Source organism: Carassius auratus, unplaced genomic scaffold (assembly GCF_003368295.1).
Source record: "Carassius auratus strain Wakin unplaced genomic scaffold, ASM336829v1 scaf_tig00026259, whole genome shotgun sequence".
Lineage (NCBI taxonomy): Eukaryota > Metazoa > Chordata > Actinopteri > Cypriniformes > Cyprinidae > Carassius > Carassius auratus.
In genome coordinates this window covers 358,097-378,796 of record NW_020525500.1, presented here as the reverse complement: position 1 = coordinate 378,796, position 20,700 = coordinate 358,097, and the positions used below count along the sequence as shown (strand labels likewise).

At 43.6% G+C, this 20,700-nt stretch overlaps 1 protein-coding gene across 1 annotated transcript in view; it reads left to right on the top strand.

The window, feature by feature from the left end:
- The first annotated feature begins 5,606 nt into the window (after nt 1-5,606).
- ca14 (carbonic anhydrase XIV) overlaps nt 5,607-20,700 on the top strand; it is a 76,571-nt gene continuing 61,477 nt past the window's right edge. Inside the window, exons 1-2 of the mRNA XM_026250979.1 lie at nt 5,607-5,922; nt 6,183-6,203. Of these exons, the coding sequence (XP_026106764.1) occupies nt 5,856-5,922; nt 6,183-6,203 (88 nt within the window). The 5' untranslated portion in view covers nt 5,607-5,855. The remainder of the gene's footprint in view (nt 5,923-6,182; nt 6,204-20,700) is intronic.

The window sequence follows — 20,700 nt, the reverse complement described above, 5'->3', positions numbered from 1 at the left end:
ACAATAGAGGATATATTCACACGTTATATAAACGGAAACGATGATGTATAAAATTGATTTTTAAGTTAAAAATAGTCAATGAAAAGAATATAGTGACGGAGCTCAAACGCAGTACAGCCGCCAACAACAAACAGGAAGTGTCCTTCCTGTAATATGACATTTCACTCTTGCCATAACTTGATTAATAGTCAAACAAGAAATCATTTAATAATATAATTAATATCAGTATGAAGGATATGGCAACTCGGCATCCACTCCTTCAGTCCCCCGTTTTAGATCAATGTGGGGTCTAATACCCCACATCTGGTCAAATAAATGAGGTCAGGTGTAGTTGTGATGCATGCTAATAATGCAGGCTGTTGGTCAACTTAAAGGGGGGGGGGGTGAAATGCTATTTCATGCATACTGAGTTTTTTACACTGTTAAAGAGTTGGATTCCCATGCTAAACATGGACAAAATCTTAAAAAATTAAGTTGTACGTTTGAAGGAGTATTTCTGTTCCAAAAATACTCCTTCCGGTTTGTCACAAGTTTCGGAAAGTTTTTTTTGAGTATGGCTCTGTGTGACGTTAGATGGAGCAGAATTTCCTTAAATGGGTCCTAAGGGCATGTCTGCCGGAAGAGCGCGCGCTCCCGTATAGCAGAGCACTGAGAGCACAACAGACGTTCAATGATCAGAGCGAGAGCGTCGCGAAATGTCACAAAAGGAGTGTGTTTTTGGTTGCCAGGGCAAGACAACCCTGCACAGATTACCAAAAGAGAAACAGCATTAAGGGACCATTGGATGGAGTTTATTTTTACAGATCATCAACGGAAATGTGCAAGTGTTTGTGTTTGTTCCCCTGCATTTCAAAGATGCTTGTTTTACAAACAAGGCCCAGTTTGACGACGGATTTGCTTTTTCGTTTATTTCTTAAGGATGATGCAATCCCAACGGAAAAGGGCACGATCGTGTGTTGGAACCGCAGGTGGTGAGTAAAACTGCTTAAAATATCTCTGCCTCCTTGTTAGTGCGTCCGCCTCCCATGCCTGAGACCCGGGTTCGAGCCCCGCTCGGAGTGAGTCGTTGCTGCTGCTGCTCTCGTTCAGTTTCAGCCTCGGGATCTGATTCTGGATCATGAATAAATTTTTCCTCACGGTAATGTCACAGCTTCCAAACGCTCTCAACGTAAAAGCTCGTGATTCTTTAGCTCCGCCCACACGTCACGCCTCCAGCCGGTCGTGTTTTTCCGGGAAAAATCGGTACAGACTATCTTTCTCTTATAAATATAATAAAACTAAAGACTTTTTGGAGTTATGAAGAATGCAGTACTACTCTATAGGTACTCAAGATTAACAGGATATTGAGTGAAAACAAGCATTTCACCCCCCCTTTAAGCAGGTGCATATACTTAAGATCTCTGGTGCTCTCTGACATTTCTAGTAATAAACACATTATTTTGTACAAAATACTTCCCATATACATTCTTACTTTATGAAAATCTATAATTTTCCCGATCAATAGTGCAATTAGAGGGATTGAATATCCATTATACCCTTTCACTCCAACTTGGTGTTAAAAACACAAAAATAAACAAACCAAAAATAAGTAAGATCAATATTGAGCCATCTTTAAAAATAAAAATAATCATAATCATTATTTTCTCGAAAACTTAGAGCAGTTTATAGTTTATTATTTATTAGCCCTTTTATTAAGTTTTACTTTCACCACGAATCCATTTGCAGTCATCATAGTTCACATGCTGTTTAAACATACATGAACCATAAACCTAAACTTGTCATTGTTAACAACTTTTGGTCAAAATTACATTTTAATTATCGAAGTGTCTAACTTCAAAAATACAACTAACCTGTCCACTTATAGTCATGCATGTATTTTTATACCATGAAATTACTGTTAATCATACTCATTGCCTTATTATTATTATTACTTTTAATGCAAATCTTTTAATGCAAATCTTGTCAATTATCATACCATATTACTGTACTCAGACTATATTAATGACACATTCAGAAGCAAATCCTCAATACTTTGTATAAAGTCAATTTAGTTCTCACTATTTTGTCAGTTAGAAATGCTTACAGGTCAGCTACCTGATCAATGTCTTAAAAACCCTTCGTTCATGTTTGTCATTTGGCAGTGATATTTATTTACTCAAAATTATTATAAACTGATATTATTATAAACTGTTATACCTCTGTCAGGGTATAACTGTGTGATTTTGAGTTGTACGGGGGGCGGCCTACGAACTCCGTCGAGAGTATTGAAGCTGACTTCTGCTGATGAAATTGCAAACTATTTTCTTCAAGTAAAATTATTATTATTAATTGAACTCATCTCTGACTCCTGGTCTTCATTGCCAAATATCTGGTCCTTGGGTTTTAACTATAAATTCCCCTACAGGATGCTTTAAAGGTGCCATATGCAGAAATTAAGGTAAAAATATCCATAACATGACCTACACGCATCAAAAGAATGAGAAGAAATAAGGGCGATGATGTAATTTAAAAAATGTCAAGTTATAGTGCTGCAGAGATATCAACCTTAATTAGCATTAGCATTACTAGCCCCGGCCCGACAGGTGTTGTAATACCAGTTTTGGCCGTGGGAGGCGATATGCGGGCAACATTATCACAAGCCAACCTGCAATACACGAATAACTCGCATACTGGACCTGATGTCAATCGTGTGGAAAGTACAGCCCACTACTTTCAGTTCAGAGAAGAGAGTGGAAGGATAGCTGAAGCCCTTGGCAAGAGACCAACACCCGCTACAGGGAAACAACTGCGCTCGGAATCACAAATCAAATCCGATAAGAATACCAGAGTAAACATCGGCACTGCTTTTAATCGCTGGAGACAACTGATGGACCTGAAAGAAATGAGGTTCGACTTCGAACTTGCAAGTTAGATGCTGTTAGTATTTCGCTAGAAGTTTGTTTTATATGTTTGTGTATTTGTTTTCGGGAAGTTATAACATAGAAATGTATCGAAGGCTGTTCGATAAACGTGCTAATGTTAGCGATGGCTAACCGTAGCTGCGTTTGATAATCAGCTAGCTATAACTTAACGTTACCCATTTTATTATATAGGGCTGTGCATGTCTTTACTCATGTACATCTCATCAGTAAAGATGCTCCTGTAATTAGGAGTATAACTCCAGCACGTGTGTTCAGATCAGGATTGCCAGTTTTTCACAACAAATCCTGCCCAGTTGCTTCTCAAAACCAGCCCAATCTCGCTTCCAGAAGGTTCCCCGATAAAACATTGCTTCCTGGGGTTAAAATATAGGTTTTTTAGCAGGGTTGCCTTGGTATAATTCGCATTTTAGGGGCTAAATATCACGTTATTTGTATTGGGGTCGCTGTGACCAGCGGACATGAAAAACAACCACCACAGACTTGGCAACACTGGTTGGCATTTACTACACAGAGCCGTAATTCACTGACAATCTACACAACATCGATGTTAAAATCGCAGGCGATTCTTTGTCGATTTTGAAAGCGATTTTGTGTTAGTTGTCAGTAGACTAAGGCTCTGTGCAGTAACTGCCGCTCCACCTGAACCAGTGTTGCCAAGTCTGCGGTTGTTTTTCATGTCCGCGGTTTGTAGCAATCCCAATACCAATAAAGTGATATTTAGCCCCTAAAATGCTAATTTTACCAGGGAAACCCTTCCCAAAAATTTATATTTTAACCCCGGGAAGCAATTTTTATCGGGGAACCTCACGGAAACGCGATTGGGCTAGTTTTGGACTAGTTTTAAGAAGCAACTGGGCAGGATTTGTTGTGAAAACCTGGCAACCCTGATCTGAATGCACATGCTGGAGATATACTTCTAATTACAGGAGCGTCTTTACTGATGAGAGGTGCATGAAAATCTCATTCGATTTTTTGCACAGCCCTATGTATCATAACTAACCTGCTCTGTCTAGTCTGTTGGTCTCCGTGTCCTCTTTGCTTCGTGGTTTTTCTGTGCGTGAAAAAATTGATGTGTGGCATGAAAGCGTGTGAAAAGAGTCAATTGTGTGTGTCTCACGGTGAATGCTTGAGAGTTGGCACATTAGTTCTCAAGCAGAATAAAGGACAGGTTGATTATTGCTGTTTAGCGTTTGTATTAATCTATGATGTGTCCCTGTTTGCCTACAGGGACATAAAAAAATAAATTAAAAGTGATACGTGGACCAAGGTGTCTGAGATTGTTCATTTTAAGTAAAGGATCCTAATATTTCATCCACAACAATATTTAATGAGGTTATAACTCCTTGTGATTAGTCTGCACGAGATCAACAAGCTTGTTTGCTTTGTGGCCGCTTTAAATACAAAATAAGCATTCGATCTACGTTAGAGCGTCTGAGCGCTCACAAATCTTTCTGCAGCGTCGTGAGCAGAGCGGCAAGAGCGATTTTTGACGCTCTAGAAGCCGGCGGTGTGAACGCACAGTTAGGCTTCGGCTATGGCTGTAGTGTTGTTGTGAAAGTAGGGGCGGAGCATAGAGACTATGCCGTTTCTCGTTTGTTACTCTAGAGTATACCAATTCACTTTATTGAGGCATACTGCCCCCATCTGGTATGGAATGTGTAGTATGACTAGATTTTTTTGCCAAACATTACAGATGGCACCTTTAAAGTCTTTTGAATGTTTAAATTGGCATGGTTTAAAAACACGTGAAAATGCTAAGCTTTCATGATGAAGGGCAGCAGTGGCCTGTCAACTGTCCTGAGTTTTTTTTTTTTTTTTTTTGGTTGGCTGGCTGGCCTCAGCCAGATGGTTCAGATCGCTGGGGGGCCCCCATCAGCCATTGCCCCCTATAATCGTCACCACCTTTTACCCCATAAAGGGAATCCAAAGCAAACATTGAAAAAAACTCAGTGTTCCAAAGAGATTAATTAATTATTGGCCAGTTAATTTAATGTAAAAGGCCTTAAATTTGTGTAATAATTCCTATAATATTAGCCTAAAAATAAATCTTAATAATCTTTCTTAAATCAAGTGTATACACAGGTACCCTGTATGAGATCAAATAACAATAACAGTACACACAAAGATACCACAGGAGAACTATATCTATTTTTTAAAATGTAGGTATCATATTTCAAAAGCTGACAATAAACATTTAAATACGAAAAAGAGGTTGTAGAAATTATAGGATGGAGTTTACTGCCCTCCATCGTTTGACAAATGAAGCACAATAAGGCATTCACTGGGTTTAAAAAGGTTCAGGGGACCTGGAAACCATTACAGGCCAATCTTTTTATACACAACTCACTTGTACTTTTATCTTTCATGACCATATTTTTTTTTTTTACAATAGCATACATACTTTTTTTAATTAATTACAATACATTTTTAACAGCACAGAGTAATAGCATGCTAAATTTGTCAAATAGTAATTGTATTTTGCAATAGATAAGCTCCACCAATTTTACGCTTTCTGTCCTCTCTCCTTCTCATGGTCTCTATTTATTTCCTTATTAGCACCTCAGTACCCCTTCAGTCAGGCTTCCCCCTCCCCCCTCAGCTAGTTGTTTCATACACATTTTTCAGTGTCCAGCAGCAAGTGATTTTCTCATTCACTTATCCCTTTCTCCTTTCAGTTCTCTTTGTTTCTCTCTCTTTCATCTGTGGCATGTGATGGGCTCTCTCTTCTACAATTCAGCTCACTGGACCAAGTCACTCAATTGCAGAAAAGGAACACAAATGATTCTTTCTTTGTGAACATTTTTGGACACATTTTTCAAGTTGTTCTGCTATAGACCTGTTAAGATTTTCCCACCAATTTTACTAGAGTACTGGTGTTTCTATTGCTTTCTCACTGTTTGAGTGTGTGCATCCTGTGGAGAGGAGAGTGAAATAATGGATCTTTTCTGGATAACACTGCCTTTTTTCCTCTTTTACAAGTGTTTGGAGTGCTCAGAAACTGGTAAGACTTTGATTATCTATGTAATATTAATGCAGTGGCCTGTTGTAACAACTTATTGGTGGTCAATGCTACTGACCAAAGACTTATTTGCTTTTTTGAAGCTTCAGAAACTTTTAATTGTTATATAAATAATCTGCCCTAATGTGCTAGTCACTGGTAGTCTTTTTTGTAAGTCTTAATAATTAGGTTGCAATTTAATTGTTACCTGAAATACACAGGGAATCTGTTTTAACTTTTCTATGTTCTTACTTTTTTTTAAGCTAAAGAATGGACATATGCAGGTAACAGTTTTTTATTATTTCCACTCTCTCAGATTAGGTGTAATGTTGTAATTAAATTGTCATAGATAACCTGGAAAATAGTATATACTTTTAAATCGTTTTGGTTCAAAGCTTCAGTTGGGTTCTTGAAAATTAACTTTTCTATATTTTTATCAAACTTACCTATTTTTCCCCTCAGTTTTAATTTTTGTTCAAACTGTGTTACTTCCAGTTCCCTATCTGTCGGTCACTACGAGTTATGTCGACCGACAAATGGGGTCTCACTTGGGAGGCCAATCATCTCTGATTTTAAGAGAAAACGCCAATGAAATTGGCAAGTGGATTAACACACCTGAGCCACTCCCCGTGCCAGCGGGTATAAATAGGGCGACAGGTGCATCCACTCATTAGATTTTTGCTTCGGAGCCGAGTGGTTGTATGAAAGCCGTTATACTCCACAAAGCCATTCATCTGCTGTGTCGGGAAGCTGTTCTGGTTGGCGGTACGGCGCAAACAGCGGTGTCCCTTTCAGCGATTCCCCTGGGCGCTTCAACTAAGAGAGCAGATTTCCTAAAAGAGTAAATCGCGGACGATTCGCGTCTTTTTCAAGACGCCGTTTCGTCCGCGTCCTTCTGGATGCGGTCGTTTCCTGTTCTCTGACAACGGCCACGTTCGCTCTCTTCTGTGTCTGGGCATTCAGCACGCTGAAGGCGCGTTCGTGGATGGTTCATGCACGCACTGCGTGTGTGACCATGGCAACGCTGTGATCGCGTCTCCCCTTTCTTAAAGGGAAGGGAGCAGACCCCTCTGTCACTACCCGTTCTGGTTTCTCTGTCTCGAGCAGAGGACCGCCGGCTAGTGCTCTGGGAGATTTGAAGGTGACCGTGAGAGCTTCTCCGCCGGGCCACGCCCCACGGACCTCTTACCCCTTCCGCAGTGTTTGTCCTGTGCAGCTGCTGGGTGATTTTGCTGGGCTGTCTTATGGCAGTCCCAGCGGGTCATTCAGTTTGCCGCCGGAGATCAGATGTCGATTGCAGCATCGGGGGATGGGTTATCGACCTCTGTGGATGAAGATTCGGCGGGGCTGCCCCCCTCGGGTGTTGTCGCCACTGCCGAATTGGACCCAGAGTCGACAGCCGTGCTTGCCCGGGCAGCTGTGAGCATCAGGATGGAGGTGAATGCACCGCCAGCCCTGAGTGCTCATGGCTGTTTGATTGGTTCTCGGTGTGGAGCGCGACTCACAACCCTGCGTCCTCCACACCAGCTCCGCCCCGTGCTGAGAGTTCTTCGAGGCCGGCGCGTCGAGCCCCGCGCAGGAGAGCGGCGCCCCCCGTGTCACTCCCGGCTGCAAAGTCCTCGAGGAAGTCGACTAAGCGGCCCTGACACGGGCAACTCGGAGATGCGGAGAACTGCTCTTCAGGAGATGGCGGAGAGAGCGCCACTCCCTCCCCCGGAGGAGGGCCGGGTGGAGAATCTTCTGGTTCTGTTCCGCCGCTGGTCGAACGGCCAGCGGCACCCACATTTTCATTGGAAGAGCAATTTCTCCTTCCTCCGAGTTGCAAGGCTTGTGGGCTGACAATGAGCGACGCACAGCTTCCTCATTCTCACCCACGACGCCCCCTTTCGCCAGCGGCCAAGAGGTCGCGGTTCGGAGACGCAACGCCTCTCCACGCGTCTCTGGCCAGTTCCTCCGGGAACACGGGGAGTGTGGTTGCGATGACCCAGGACGCAGTGCCTTCTGGGCCTTCCGGCACGACTCCCCATCGCTGCACCACTGCGGGTATGTCGACTGTCCCTTTGGTGCCACTTGTACGGTATCTGGGAGCGTGGCTTGCGCTGCCCAACCCGTCACGCTGGCTCATCCGGACGGTTCGACTCGGCTATGCGATTCAGTTCGCCCGGCGACCCCCCCAAGTTCAATGGCATGCTCGAGACTTCGGTGGCAGTCCAGGACGCCCCTGTCTTGCGCGAGGAGATTGCTGTCCTCCTGGCGAAGGATGCAATCAAGCCGGTCCCTCCAGCCGAGATGAGGACGGGGCTTTACTGCCCTTACTTCATCGTGCCCAAGAAAAGCGGTGGCCTTCGACCTATCCTGGTTCTGCGAGTCTTGAATCGGGCCCTACACAAGCTCCCGTTCAGGATGTTGACGCAGAAACGCGTTATCAAATGCGTCCAGCCCCAGGACTGGTTTGCAGCGATCGACCTGAAAGACGCGTACTTTCATGTCTCTATCCTCCCTCGTCACAGACCGTTCCTGCGCTTTGCTTCCGAGGGTCAGGCATGGCAGTACAAGGTCCTCCCCTTCGGGCTCTCCCTGTCCCCCCGTGTCTTCACGAAGGTCGCGGAGGGCGCCCTTGCCCCACTTTGGGAAGTGGGCATCAGGATCCTCAACTATCTCGACGACTGGCTCATTATGGCCCGGTCCCGAGAAGAGTTGTGCGATCACAGGGACTTCGTGCTTCGGCACCTCAGTCAGTTGGGGCTTCAGGTCAACCGGGAGAAGAGCAAGCTCTCCCCTGTGCAGAGAATCTCTTATCTCGGTATGGAGTTAGACTCGGTGAGTATGATGGCACGTCTCACCAGCGAGCGTGCCCACTCAGTGCTGAACTGCCTGAGTTCCTTCAGAGGCAGGACAGTGGTACCGCTGAAACACTTTCAGAGGCTCCTGGGGCATATGGCATCCGCAGCCGCAGTCACGCCGCTCGGGTTGCTTCATATGAGACCACTTCAGCACTAGTTACACTCCCGAGTCCCGAGATGGGCATGGCGCCGCGGTACACATCGTGTCACCATCACACTGATGTGTCGCCGCCTATTCAGTCCTTGGTCGGACCTTGCTTTTCTACGGGCCGGCGTGCCCTTAGAACAAGTGTCCCGGCACGTTGTTGTCACAACAGATGCCTCCAACTCGGGCTGGGGCGCGACATGCAACGGGCAGGCAGCTTCAGGGTCCTGGACAGGACCTCAACTGCTGTGGCACATCAACTGCCTGGAGTTGCTGGCAGTGCATCTAGCTTTGCGACGGTTTCGTCCGCTAGTGCTGGACAAGCACGTGTTGGTCCGCACGGACAACACTGCGGCTGTTTCGTACATCAACCGACAGGGCGGTTTACGATCACGTCGCATGTCTCAACTCGCCCGTCATCTCCTCCTCTGGAGTCAGACGTGGCTCAAGTCGCTGCGTGCTGTCCACATCCCGGGGGAGCTCAATCGTGCAGCCAGCGTGCTCTCACGACAGCTCACTTTCCCCGGGGAATGGCGACTCCATCCCCAGACGGTCCAGCTGATCTGGAGTCGATTCGGGGAAGCCCAGGTAGACCTGTTTGCTTCCCACGAGTCCTCCCACTGCCAGCTGTACTATTCCCTGTCCCAGGCCCCCCTGGGCACAGATGCACTGGCACACAGCTGGCCTCTGGCTTTACGCAAGTATGCGTTCCCCCAGTGAGCCTGCTCGCACAGACACTGTGCAAGGTCAGGGAGGACGAGGAACAGGTCCTGTTGGTTGCGCCTTACTGGCCCACCCGGACCTGGTTTTCGGAACTCATGCTCCTCGTGACAGCCCCTCCCTGGCGCATCCCCCTGAGGAGAGACCTTCTCTCTCAGGGGCCTGGCACCATTTGGCACCCGCGCCCAGATCTCTGGAACCTCCATGTGTGGCTTCTAGACGGGACGCGGCAGACCTAAGTGATCTGCCCCCAGCGGGGGTAGACACTATCACTCAGGCTAGAGCCCCTTCTACGAGGCAGGCCTATGCTCTGAAGTGGAGTCTGTTCACGAATTGGTGTTCTTCTCACCGGGAAGACCCCCGGAGATGCCCGGTCAGAGTCGTGCTTTCTTTCCTGCAAGGTAGGCTGGAGCGTGGGCTGTCACCCTCCACCCTGAAGGTGTATGTGGCTGCCATTGCAGCACATCACGATGCAGTGGACGGCCGGTCCCTGGGGAGGCATGACCTGATCGTTAGGTTCCTGAGGGGTGCCAGAAGGTTACATCCTCCTAGGACACCCCTGATTCCCTCCTGGGACCTCTCTATTGCCCTGGCGGGACTTCAGAGGGGTCCCTTTGAGCCGCTGGATTCGGTTGAGCTGAAGTTCCTGTCTCTCAAGACAGCGCTCCTGATCGCGCTCACTTCCATCAAGAGGGTCGGGGACCTCCAAGCATTTTCGGTAAGTGAAGAGTGCCTTGTGTTCGGGCCGGCCTACTCTCACGTTGTCCTGAGACCCCGGCCTGGATACGTGCCCAAGGTTCCCACCACTCCCTTCCGAGACCAGGTGGTGAACCTGCAAGCGCTGCCCCTGGAGGAGGCAGATCCAGCCTTGTCGTTGCTGTGTCCCGTAAGAGCACTTCGCATATACGTGGACCGCACCCAGAGCTTCAGAAGCTCTGAGCAGCTCCTGGTCTGCTTTGGAGGTCAGCAGAAGGGGAAGGCTGTCTCTAAGCAGAGGTTGGCCCACTGGATAGTGGACGCCATCGCCTTGGCTTACCATTCCCAAGGCGAGCCGTGCCCCCTGGGGGTGAGGGCCCACTCCACACGGAGTGTGGCCTCCTCCTATGCGTTGGCGCACGGCGCAGACATTTGTCGAGCTGCGGGCTGGGCGACACCTAACACCTTTGCGAGGTTTTACAACCTCCGTGTAGGGCCAGTTTCCTCCCGTGTGTTGGGTAACAGGTAATTGGCGGGAAGGGCTGACTGGGTGTCTCGCTTGCTGCGCCATTCCCCCTAACACGGGGATGTGAGCGCCTTCTTCTCCCAGTAGAGTTCCCCGGTTGGCGTACCCTGGTCGAGCATCCTCCAGCACCCTCGGCGTCAGACTTGGCGGAGCAGTCTGTCGCCAGGCCCAGTACTGGCGTTAGCATGCCCGGAGCCGGTCAGCCCCTGTACTGGGCTAGGTGTCCATATGGCTGGGTTCCCTACGGGTAATCCCATATGTGTATTCTTCCACGGTAAGGTTTCCCTCTTGGCAAACCCGTGTCTTCCCTTGACAGATCGCTCTGTCAGTCTCTTCTGGCAGCCGTTCCATCCCTACTCCAAGGTAGGACCTGCCTCAGAGACCCTTTCCATATGTAGTACTGCCCCCTGGGTCAGTCCATATCGGTATATCCACATGTCACCTCCCTACGGGTAGGATGTGGTCTCCGTAGCGACCTTTCCTAAAGGCTCGCTTCCCCATTGTCTTGCCAGCTGAAAGAACAAATAGGGAAGATTTGAAGCAATCTTTCTCTGAAGGTTGAAATCCCTTCCATTTACTTTATGTGGGCGGAACAGCAGCATGGCCTTCTCCAGCAGCGATGTACTCACCCTTTGGCCCCTTCGGTACCAAGGTCAGTGAATTTGCGCTGGGGCTTTGGGAAGGTTACGACCTTAAGCGTAGCTTTTGTGGCACGCCAAGGCTTGTCAACAATTGCAGCGCCTCAGGGTTGTGACGAGGTTCAGGTTATGGCGTTTTCCATAGGACCCCATTTGTCGGTCGACATAACTCGTAGTGACCGACAGATAGGGAACGTCTCGGTTACGTACGTAACCCTCGTTCCCTGATGGAGGGAACGGAGACGTTATGTCCCCATGCCACAACCTTGAACCATTCGCTGTTGCCGGGAGACGTTCTCGGCTCCTCAGCGTAAAACCTAATGAGTGGATGCACCTGTCGCCCTATTTATACCCGCTGGCACGGGGAGTGGCTCAGGTGTGTTAATCCACTTGCCAATTTCATTGGCGTTTTCTCTTAAAATCAGAGATGATTGGCCTCCCAAGTGAGACCCCATTTGTCGGTCGACATAACGTCTCCGTTCCCTCCATCAGGGAACGAGGGTTACGTACGTAACCGAGACGTTCAGCTCTTCAGTAGTTGCATTGCATAGTAGCATGAGTGTGAAAGAGAAAAGAGAGAGCAGGTGTCAGCAGGCGCTATAGTTTGCATATCCTCCCATCCAGGCCTAGTACATAGTACAGAGCTTAAAATGTGTGTTTCCATTTGATTAAAAAAAAATATTTTGCGATAAAGAATTGGCAGACTGCTCTGCTTGGCACACAAGCATGCAATTCACACACACAAACACAGATTTGCATGCTCCAGTGTGTTAATTGTACTGTGATGGTTCAGTTAATAATGCTCATGTGATCAGACTCTAAGAAACCTTTGTGAGCAGATTTTAAACAAGAATACTTCACAAAATTCCACACATCCACATTAATGCCACAATTGGCTTCTGAGCCAAGACTTATTTGTTGATTGAATGATATGGAGTTAAAATACAAAATGTATTATTTTCCTGCAAAGAAATACCATTTGGGTGAACCCATAATGATCCTAGGAAATTCTTGGTGTAATAAGGCCGCTAGAAGGCCTGTATTTGCAATGCACGTTTTAAACTGTTATATAATGTGATCTCATATGTGAAAAGGGGTATACAAAACTTAAATTTACTTACACTTTCATAGCACTAAAACGTACAATACTTACACATTTACAGTATTTTTATGTGTGTGTGTGTGTGTGTATATATATATATATAATAATAATATATATAAAAAATTTATTTCAGTAATTCAACTCAAATTGTGAAAGTAGTGTTTTCAATAAATTCAGTGCATACAGACTAAAGTAGTTTAAGTATTTGGTTCTTTTATTTTGTGATGATTTTGGCTCACATTTCAAACAAAAAAAAAAAAAGAATATGGTGACATGCCAATCAGCTAATCAACTTTAAACACCTGCAAAGGTTTCCTGATTTTATTTTATTTTTCAGTATTTTAACGTGCATGCCTGAAGCAAATTTAGCCTATAAACAACTTTACAGGCATATTGAATCCAATTGATAGCTTTCAGTCCAGGGTTAAGTTCAAGCTCAAGCAGGTGCACATTTTGCTATGGTTTTCGGTTTGAACAACATGTTTCCCGGAAACGGTGTGCAACGGGGTTTGAGATACGTTTTCTCTTGTTTGGTGACAAAAATGTCAGCCCATTCAGCAGCAATATGTATATAAACCAAGCAGTATTAAAGAGACAGCTCGCACAATGTAATTAACATCAAAATACATTCACAAGAGCAAGTATTTGGTTTGCATGTGTTTATTTACATTAAAGGCAAAATAACTTAAATAATAAGAGCACAAGTATAGATCTGAAACATTTTTAAGTCTGTCTAAATATCATTTAGTAATTGCAATGTCTTCTGGTCCATATCCTTTCCTTAGCAAAGTGTGCTAGACACTGATTGATGTCACATAAAAATACTATACATATTTATATATTTTGGTATTGTATTGTGGAGTGACACTTTCATAAACTGTTCTATACTCCTCTGATAATATAATGGTTAATATTACAATAAAATAGCATAACAACAGTGATCAGTGATAATGATAAACTTAATACTCTCAATAAAAATAATACAGTCATATACATCATGACACAGTCTCAGAGGTAAGGAGTGGATTATCCTTCAACTGAAATGTTTGTCTTTTCATCCTGAAATGCGAGGCAAATGTTGGATCACAATAATTTGGAACCAAAGTTTCCAAAAATTCCTTCACTGGATTGGGATGTTCTCTTTTATTCTGCATGGCAAGGGCGGTGGCTGTAACATTGCATATACCGGGCTCCATTGTATCATCAGGCTCCGAAATTTCTTTAAAAAAAACCCCACAAAGAATGGACTTCTCAGCTGCCACAGTTGCAACTCTTGTGTAATCAGAACAGGGTATTCAATGCACCACTGTTCTGTTTAAAAAATGCTTTTCACCGTTTTGTTAGGGCTGAACGCAGCCCTGGAGGGCAAAACATCCATAGAATTGCAGCACAAATCTATCAATTTTCTTTCTGTTTCACAGACGCAAATATTTAGATCACCTCTCAACAGAATATAACAAAGGTATGTGAGCAAAATGCAGGTTTCGACCATTTGCAGTCTATTGCAATTGTTTTAAAGAAATATCACGATTCATGATTTTATCACGATTCTTTTTCATGTAGATTTTTCTATTTTTTTGTTTGAGCATTACAGCCAAACTAATTTCCCCGTTACAAAGACAAAAACTTTCAAGGTAACAAAATATAAAAAAGTAATGCAGATATTTAGGCCAAAGATGGTGAAGATAAAAATCTTTGTCATTATTTTATCTTTGTTATTAAAACATGAGAACAAAGATACACATTACAAATACACATAATACACAAATAAATTAACTGTTATATTTTCAGGTAGGCTACTATAGGAACAGGAGAATTAAAAAAAAATGTAATGAACAAATATAAAAATAAAACGCTATACTTTGATTCCTATTAAAACAAATGTATTAAAGTTTTTCAGTAGTGATTTTTATCTTTGTGTTTGGTGTTTTAATAATGTTAAAGGAATAACTCACCCAAAGTTTAAAATAGGCTAATGTTTTATTTTTATACCTTCATTTACCCACTCAGAAGTTGTTTTAAACCTGAATAAGTTTCCTACTTCTAAACATAAAATGCTATTTTGTGGAAGGTGGAAAACCAAAGAGTTGCTGGTCCACAGTGACTTACATAGTCAAGTCACCTTTATTTATATAGCACTTTAAACAAAATACATTGCGTCAAAGCAACTGAACAACATTCATTAGTAAAACATCAATAATGCAAAATGGCAGTTAAAGGCAGTTCATCATTGAATTCAGTGATGTCATCTCTGTTCAGTTTAAATAGTGTCTGTGCATTTATTTGCAATCAAGTCACCGATATCGCTGTAGATGACGTGACCCCAACTAAGCAAGCCAGAGGCGACAGCGGCAAGGAACCAAAACTCCATCGGTGACAGAATGGAGAAAAAAACCTTGGGAGTAACCAGGCTCAGTTGGGGGGCCAGTTCTCCTCTGACCAGACGAAACCAGTAGTTCAATTCCAGGCTGCAGCAAAGTCAGATTGTGCAGAAGAATAGTATTTTTTTTCCTACTATCAAATGTGGACCAGCAACTTACACATTATGCAAAATATTTTATTTTGTATTTAACACAAGAAAGAAATTAATATAGGTTTTTTGAACAACATGTGAGTGAATAAATAGTGATATAAATTACATTTTAGGGTGAATTATCCCTTTAATTAGAGTCGGAAGCATGTAGCCTACTGTCCTTTAATGACCTGCACGCATCAAGTAGGCACACAGCTGTTTCTTTCAGTTGTTTACTTTCATTTTAGACATAACCAACTGAATCTATAAATAAACCTTTGTGTGCTTTGACAATATTAGCACAAAAAATTACTTGTCTTAGTTCAATAATCAGGCACTGTTTGATAGGCTTTTTCGTTTTCGTGTGCGAGTGTGTTCAGAAAAAAAATGCTTGTTAGAACAATATACAAATTAAATATTTAATCAGGAAGGCTTTAAAGCAGATGCAAAAAATTTACTTATGTGATTGTGAAAAAGTGCAGTATCCTGTGAGAGCAACTCGGAGTTAAAGGGATAGTTCACCAAAAAATCTAAATTATGTCATTAATCACTCACCCTCATGTCATTCCAAACCAGTAAGACCTCCATTTATCTTCGTAACCGTTTAAGATATTTTAGATTCAGTCTGAGAGCTCTCAGTCCCTCCATAGAAACTGTGTGTACGGTATACTGTTCATGTCCAGAAAGGTAAGAAAAACATCAACTAGTCAGACAGAGGGTCAGTTAGAATATTTTAAAGCATCGAAAATACATTTTGGTCCAAAAATAGCAAAAACTACGACTTTATTCAGCATTGTTTTCTCTTCCGTGTCTGTTGTGAGAGAGTTCAAAACAAAGCAGTTTGTCATATCTGGTTCGCGAACGAATCATTCGATGTAACTGGATCTTTTTGAAGTTTGACAGTAGTTAATCCACAAATGACTTAAGCTGTTAACTTTTTTAATGTGGCTGACACTCCCTCGGAGTTAAAACAAACCAGTATCCCGGAGTAATTCATTTACTCACACTGACTGAACTGCTGTAAAGAGAGAACTGAAGACGAACACCGAGCCGAGCCAGATAATGACTCGTTCACTATTGCAGCTGGTTCCTGCAGGACAAATGGGATGGGGATATACAGAACCTTCAGTGGGGGGACAGACACATTGCACACACCTCAGGGTTCACACAGGAGAGGGGAACATGGAGAATGGAACGCTGGAGAAACTCGGGAAAGATGCCCCCCTCCAACTCAGATGTATGAGGCTCAAGAACTCCTCCACATTATCTCCAGGAGATAACCTCAGCCCAGTTCATTTTCCGTTTTAGGTCCGATCTTCTGTAACACATGGACACCGGGACAGAAGGGAAGAGCAAGTTAGTTTGAGTAGAGTATGGGAGAAATGCAGAGGATATGGTGAACTATTGCAGCTGGTTCTGGCAGGACAAACGGGATGGGGATATCCAGAGCCGTTGGTGGGGTGACAGACACGTTGCACACACCTCAAGGTTCACACAGGAGAGGGGAACTTGGAACACTGGAGTGTCACGAAATCGCACACACAAACAGGGAGATCCATGTGCAGGATTTTGAGAAATCCAAAAATCATAATCCAGTCAAGCAAAAAGTCTTAATCCAGGTAAGCAGTCAGAATAAGAAACATGAATGTCCACAAGGAAACACGAAAGAGCAGGGTGAATAAACCAAGGACTCCATGAAAATGACAGAGCAAACTGGGCATTTAAAGACAGGTGCAAACAATGAATGTGGGAACAGCTGAGTGCAATTAACAGTGATGAATCCAGACAAAGGCTTGTGGGAAATGTAGTACCTGCAGTGGGGTGACTATATGGGGAAGGGAGACCACTAGTGGACACCCAGGGATACACAAGCCAGACACTATGACATGGAGACACTCGGAAGAGACACAGGGATCTAGGAGAGAACTCAATGGTAGGTAAGTAGCAAGGATTGTATTGAGTCTGTACAAGTAGCCTTACAACAGGAGAGGTTCCACTATACAGTTACAAGATCGGACCATGAGGGAGACTTAGGTGTGTGGTTTTATATGGAGGTGAACAGATGGGTTGAAGGTGAACAGGTGTTGGTGATTAGACGATTGGATGGTGAACAGGTGCTGGAGAAAATGAGTGAGTGAGGGAGTGTGCAGAGGGTGATGAGCCTGACTGACTTTGGAGGGAGGGAGGCAGGGAGGGAGGGAGGAAAGGATGATGCTTAAAAATTAAGCTTTGAAATAACACAAATAAATTACAATTTAATTCATTCAGATAGAAAGCAGTTATTTGATTAGACTTGGTGAGCAGAAGACAATTATTTAAAAACATTAAAAATCTTACTGACTGGTAATGTAGGTTGAGGGGTCTAAAAATCTAAATGCATTGATACAAATAGCTTAATGCTAAAAAATATTTGGAAATTGTGGCGAGTGGGGCGGGGTCGAGAGGCGTGGGAATGAGGAGTGAGGCCAGGTGTAGTGATTGAAGATGAGCTGCACCTGCGCCCCACCGCCGGTATCGAGTCCCACCGTAGGAGATGGAAGGATATAAAACTGGAGCGACTATAGTGAAGGACAAGAGAGGACCAGGCCTGGGACATTATTTTATGTTTGCTTTTTATTTTGTGCGCACCAGTCGTCCGTGAGGGGCTGTGAGCGAGTTGCCGGGGACGGGCGAGCTTGCTGCTGGCCGGCCACGATATGGAGGGGCGGCTGCCATCCGTGAGGGAGCGGAGGAGTCGGCGCCGTTCGCCAGGGGGCCGGAGCCTGCTGCCTCCGCGATGGAATCCGGAGGGGCAGGAAACAGAGGACTCCTGCCGCTGCCCAAAATCAGAGGAGCCATCGCCGTCCATCCGCCGAGGGCCGTCCAGTGCCACTGACAGGCACCACGGAGGAGATCACCCAGCTGGTGGAGGGCCGAGCAGCAGTGCGTCTGGGAACCGAATTTTTTTTTTCTCTCTCCCCTCTCTCGTCTCTGTCGCTCCTCCTTCCATCTCCTTTTCTCTCGCCTCGTCTGTCCTACCCCCAGGTTCCCGCAGGTCCCCATGAGCGGTCCCCCCCGGAGGAAAGGGGGGGGGGTGGAGGTAGAGCGCAGTCTCGGGACTACCCCCCGGCCTGCGAGGGGCGATGGGGGTATGTGGCGAGTGGGGCGGGGCCGAGAGGCGGGGGCCGTAGGAGATGGAAGGATATAAAACTGGAGCGACTATAGTGAAGGACGAGAGAGGACCAGGCCTGGGACATTATTTTATGTTTGCTTTTTATTTTGTGCGCACCAGTCGTCCGTGAGGGGCTGGTGCACTGTTTTGTGTTTATTTTTCAATTATTAAAGTTTCATTGATTGTGCGCCGGTTCCCGCCTCCTTCTTCTTCCGGATGATTACAAAGGTTATATCGTTACATAAATATTTGTAAAAAATTTAGCCAATAATATGAAGCAATTAGTCATTTTTATGCTTTAAATGTTACAATACATCAAAATTTTACTTTTCAGTATTCAATTCAATTTAAGTTTATTTATATATCGCTTTTCATGACAAATCGTTGCAAAGCAGCTTTACAGAATATTTTTAGTTTTTACATTATATTTAGAAGGGTTATTAGTGTTGATGGATTATATGTTGCAATTAAATTTTGTGATTGTAATTAAACATTGTGATAAAGCAAAATTTGGTAGTTTTATAAGTTGTTCCAGGGTTAGCAACATTTGATGTCTTCTGGGGGGTTTACATCATCTCTTCTCATGAGGTTTGGTCATCTCAGATCTTTGTAAGGGTTGAATCCAGACTGAAGCTTGTGTAATTCCTAGTTGCCTCGGGGTTCGAGTTCCATGCCAGAAACACAGAAGCAAATGCAGACTAAATTAGCGTAGCTGCTGTTCCAATCAAGCAAATGTTATGTGTTCAACCCAAGCAAAAGAATGAAAATGTGTCTATTTGATCAGATATAGCATAAAGTGCAAAATTAAAAGATACATTATGTGATGTCCTTCATACAGTCATGATTTCCACTTCCTTCTACAGTAAAGAAACCCCATAACAGGATTGATCCACCTCAGGGCCGGCCCGAGGCATAAGCGAACTAAGCGGCTGCTTGGGGCCCCCTCGCCACCAGGGGCCCCCCCAATAATAATAATAATAATAATTATTTTTATTTTTTTGTTTACAATTAAATAACTTAAACAAGTGATATAAATGAATGAATGAATGAATGAATAATGAACGAATAAATTAATAATTCAAGACAAAAAAAAAACGTATTTACCAACAACTGCTGCTGTGTCAGCTAGCGTTTGAGTCATGCGCAGAGTCATGCGTTTGAGTCATGTGCAATATTTATTAAAATAAACTGTAAAGTATATGTAAATTATGCTACTTTTTCACATGGGCTCAAAGGCAAATTTGAAGCTCAGTAGCATTTGAGGAGAAAGACTTGCAGTCACCTTATACATTTTTAATATATATCAAAATAAATTATAAAATTTTTTGGTAAAAATGAGGCCCGTTTATCACTTTCAGGCACATTCCTGTTAAAGTTTTTTTTTGTTTTTCTCAGGTTCCCTTACGAAAATGACCCATGGTTTAATCAATAACACCACAAATCATCGTTCTTGTAGCAATGGCAACTGCAAATTAATCATGGTTTTGTTACTTTAAATAATAATTTACAAAGAAGTATTAATATACTGTAATATTTTGTTGTTGTTGTTGCAATAAAAACAGATCTAAGCCATCAATAGCCTTTAAATTGAATTCATACAAATTATTGCATTATATTAAAAAAAATATTAGGCAATAATGATTGGTTAATAATAACACTGTTTAAATACATACTGTAGGCACATACAAAATAAACAATTTATGTACATGTTATTACAAATGTCTGCACAGGGAGCCAAATGCCATGTAATTGCTGCTGTTACATTTTTGCTATAGATTACACAGCCTATTTAATTTCTTCATCAAAAAACGTGCATATCACAACCCTTAAAAAAAAACATGGTTTTATCATAGTAAAACTGCTTCATTTCCCATTGCATGATTTCTGAATTCTTACAGGGTTCCTACAGGTTTCCTCAAGTTAAATTCAAGTCTTTTTAAGACCTTTTTAAGACCATTTATATAAAAAATTAATACCTATTTCTAATTGAATAAACTGTATCACTGCATCTAAACCAGCAACAAGTTTATTACATCATGTACCCACTAAATTACAGAAAGAGATGTTACCTGTAGTAGAAGAACCGCTTCTCAACATTATTAATGCATTGTTATCTTTAGCTCACGTCCCAAAACCATTCAAGCTTGCGGTTATTAAGCCTCTTATTAAGAAACCACAACTAGATCCTAGTGAACTGGCAAATTAAAGGCCAATCTCAAATCTTCCATTTATGTCTAATATTTTAGACGTTGTGCTTGCTCAATTGTGCTTCATCCTGCAAAAAAATATATATATATATCTGCATGAAGAATTTCAGTCAGGTTTCAGGCCCCACCATAGCACAAGAACGGTTAAAATGTTAAATGACTTGCTTCTGCATTAGATCAAGGCTGCATCTCATTGCTAGTGCTGCATTCGACACCATAGATTGATTACAAAACTATACAG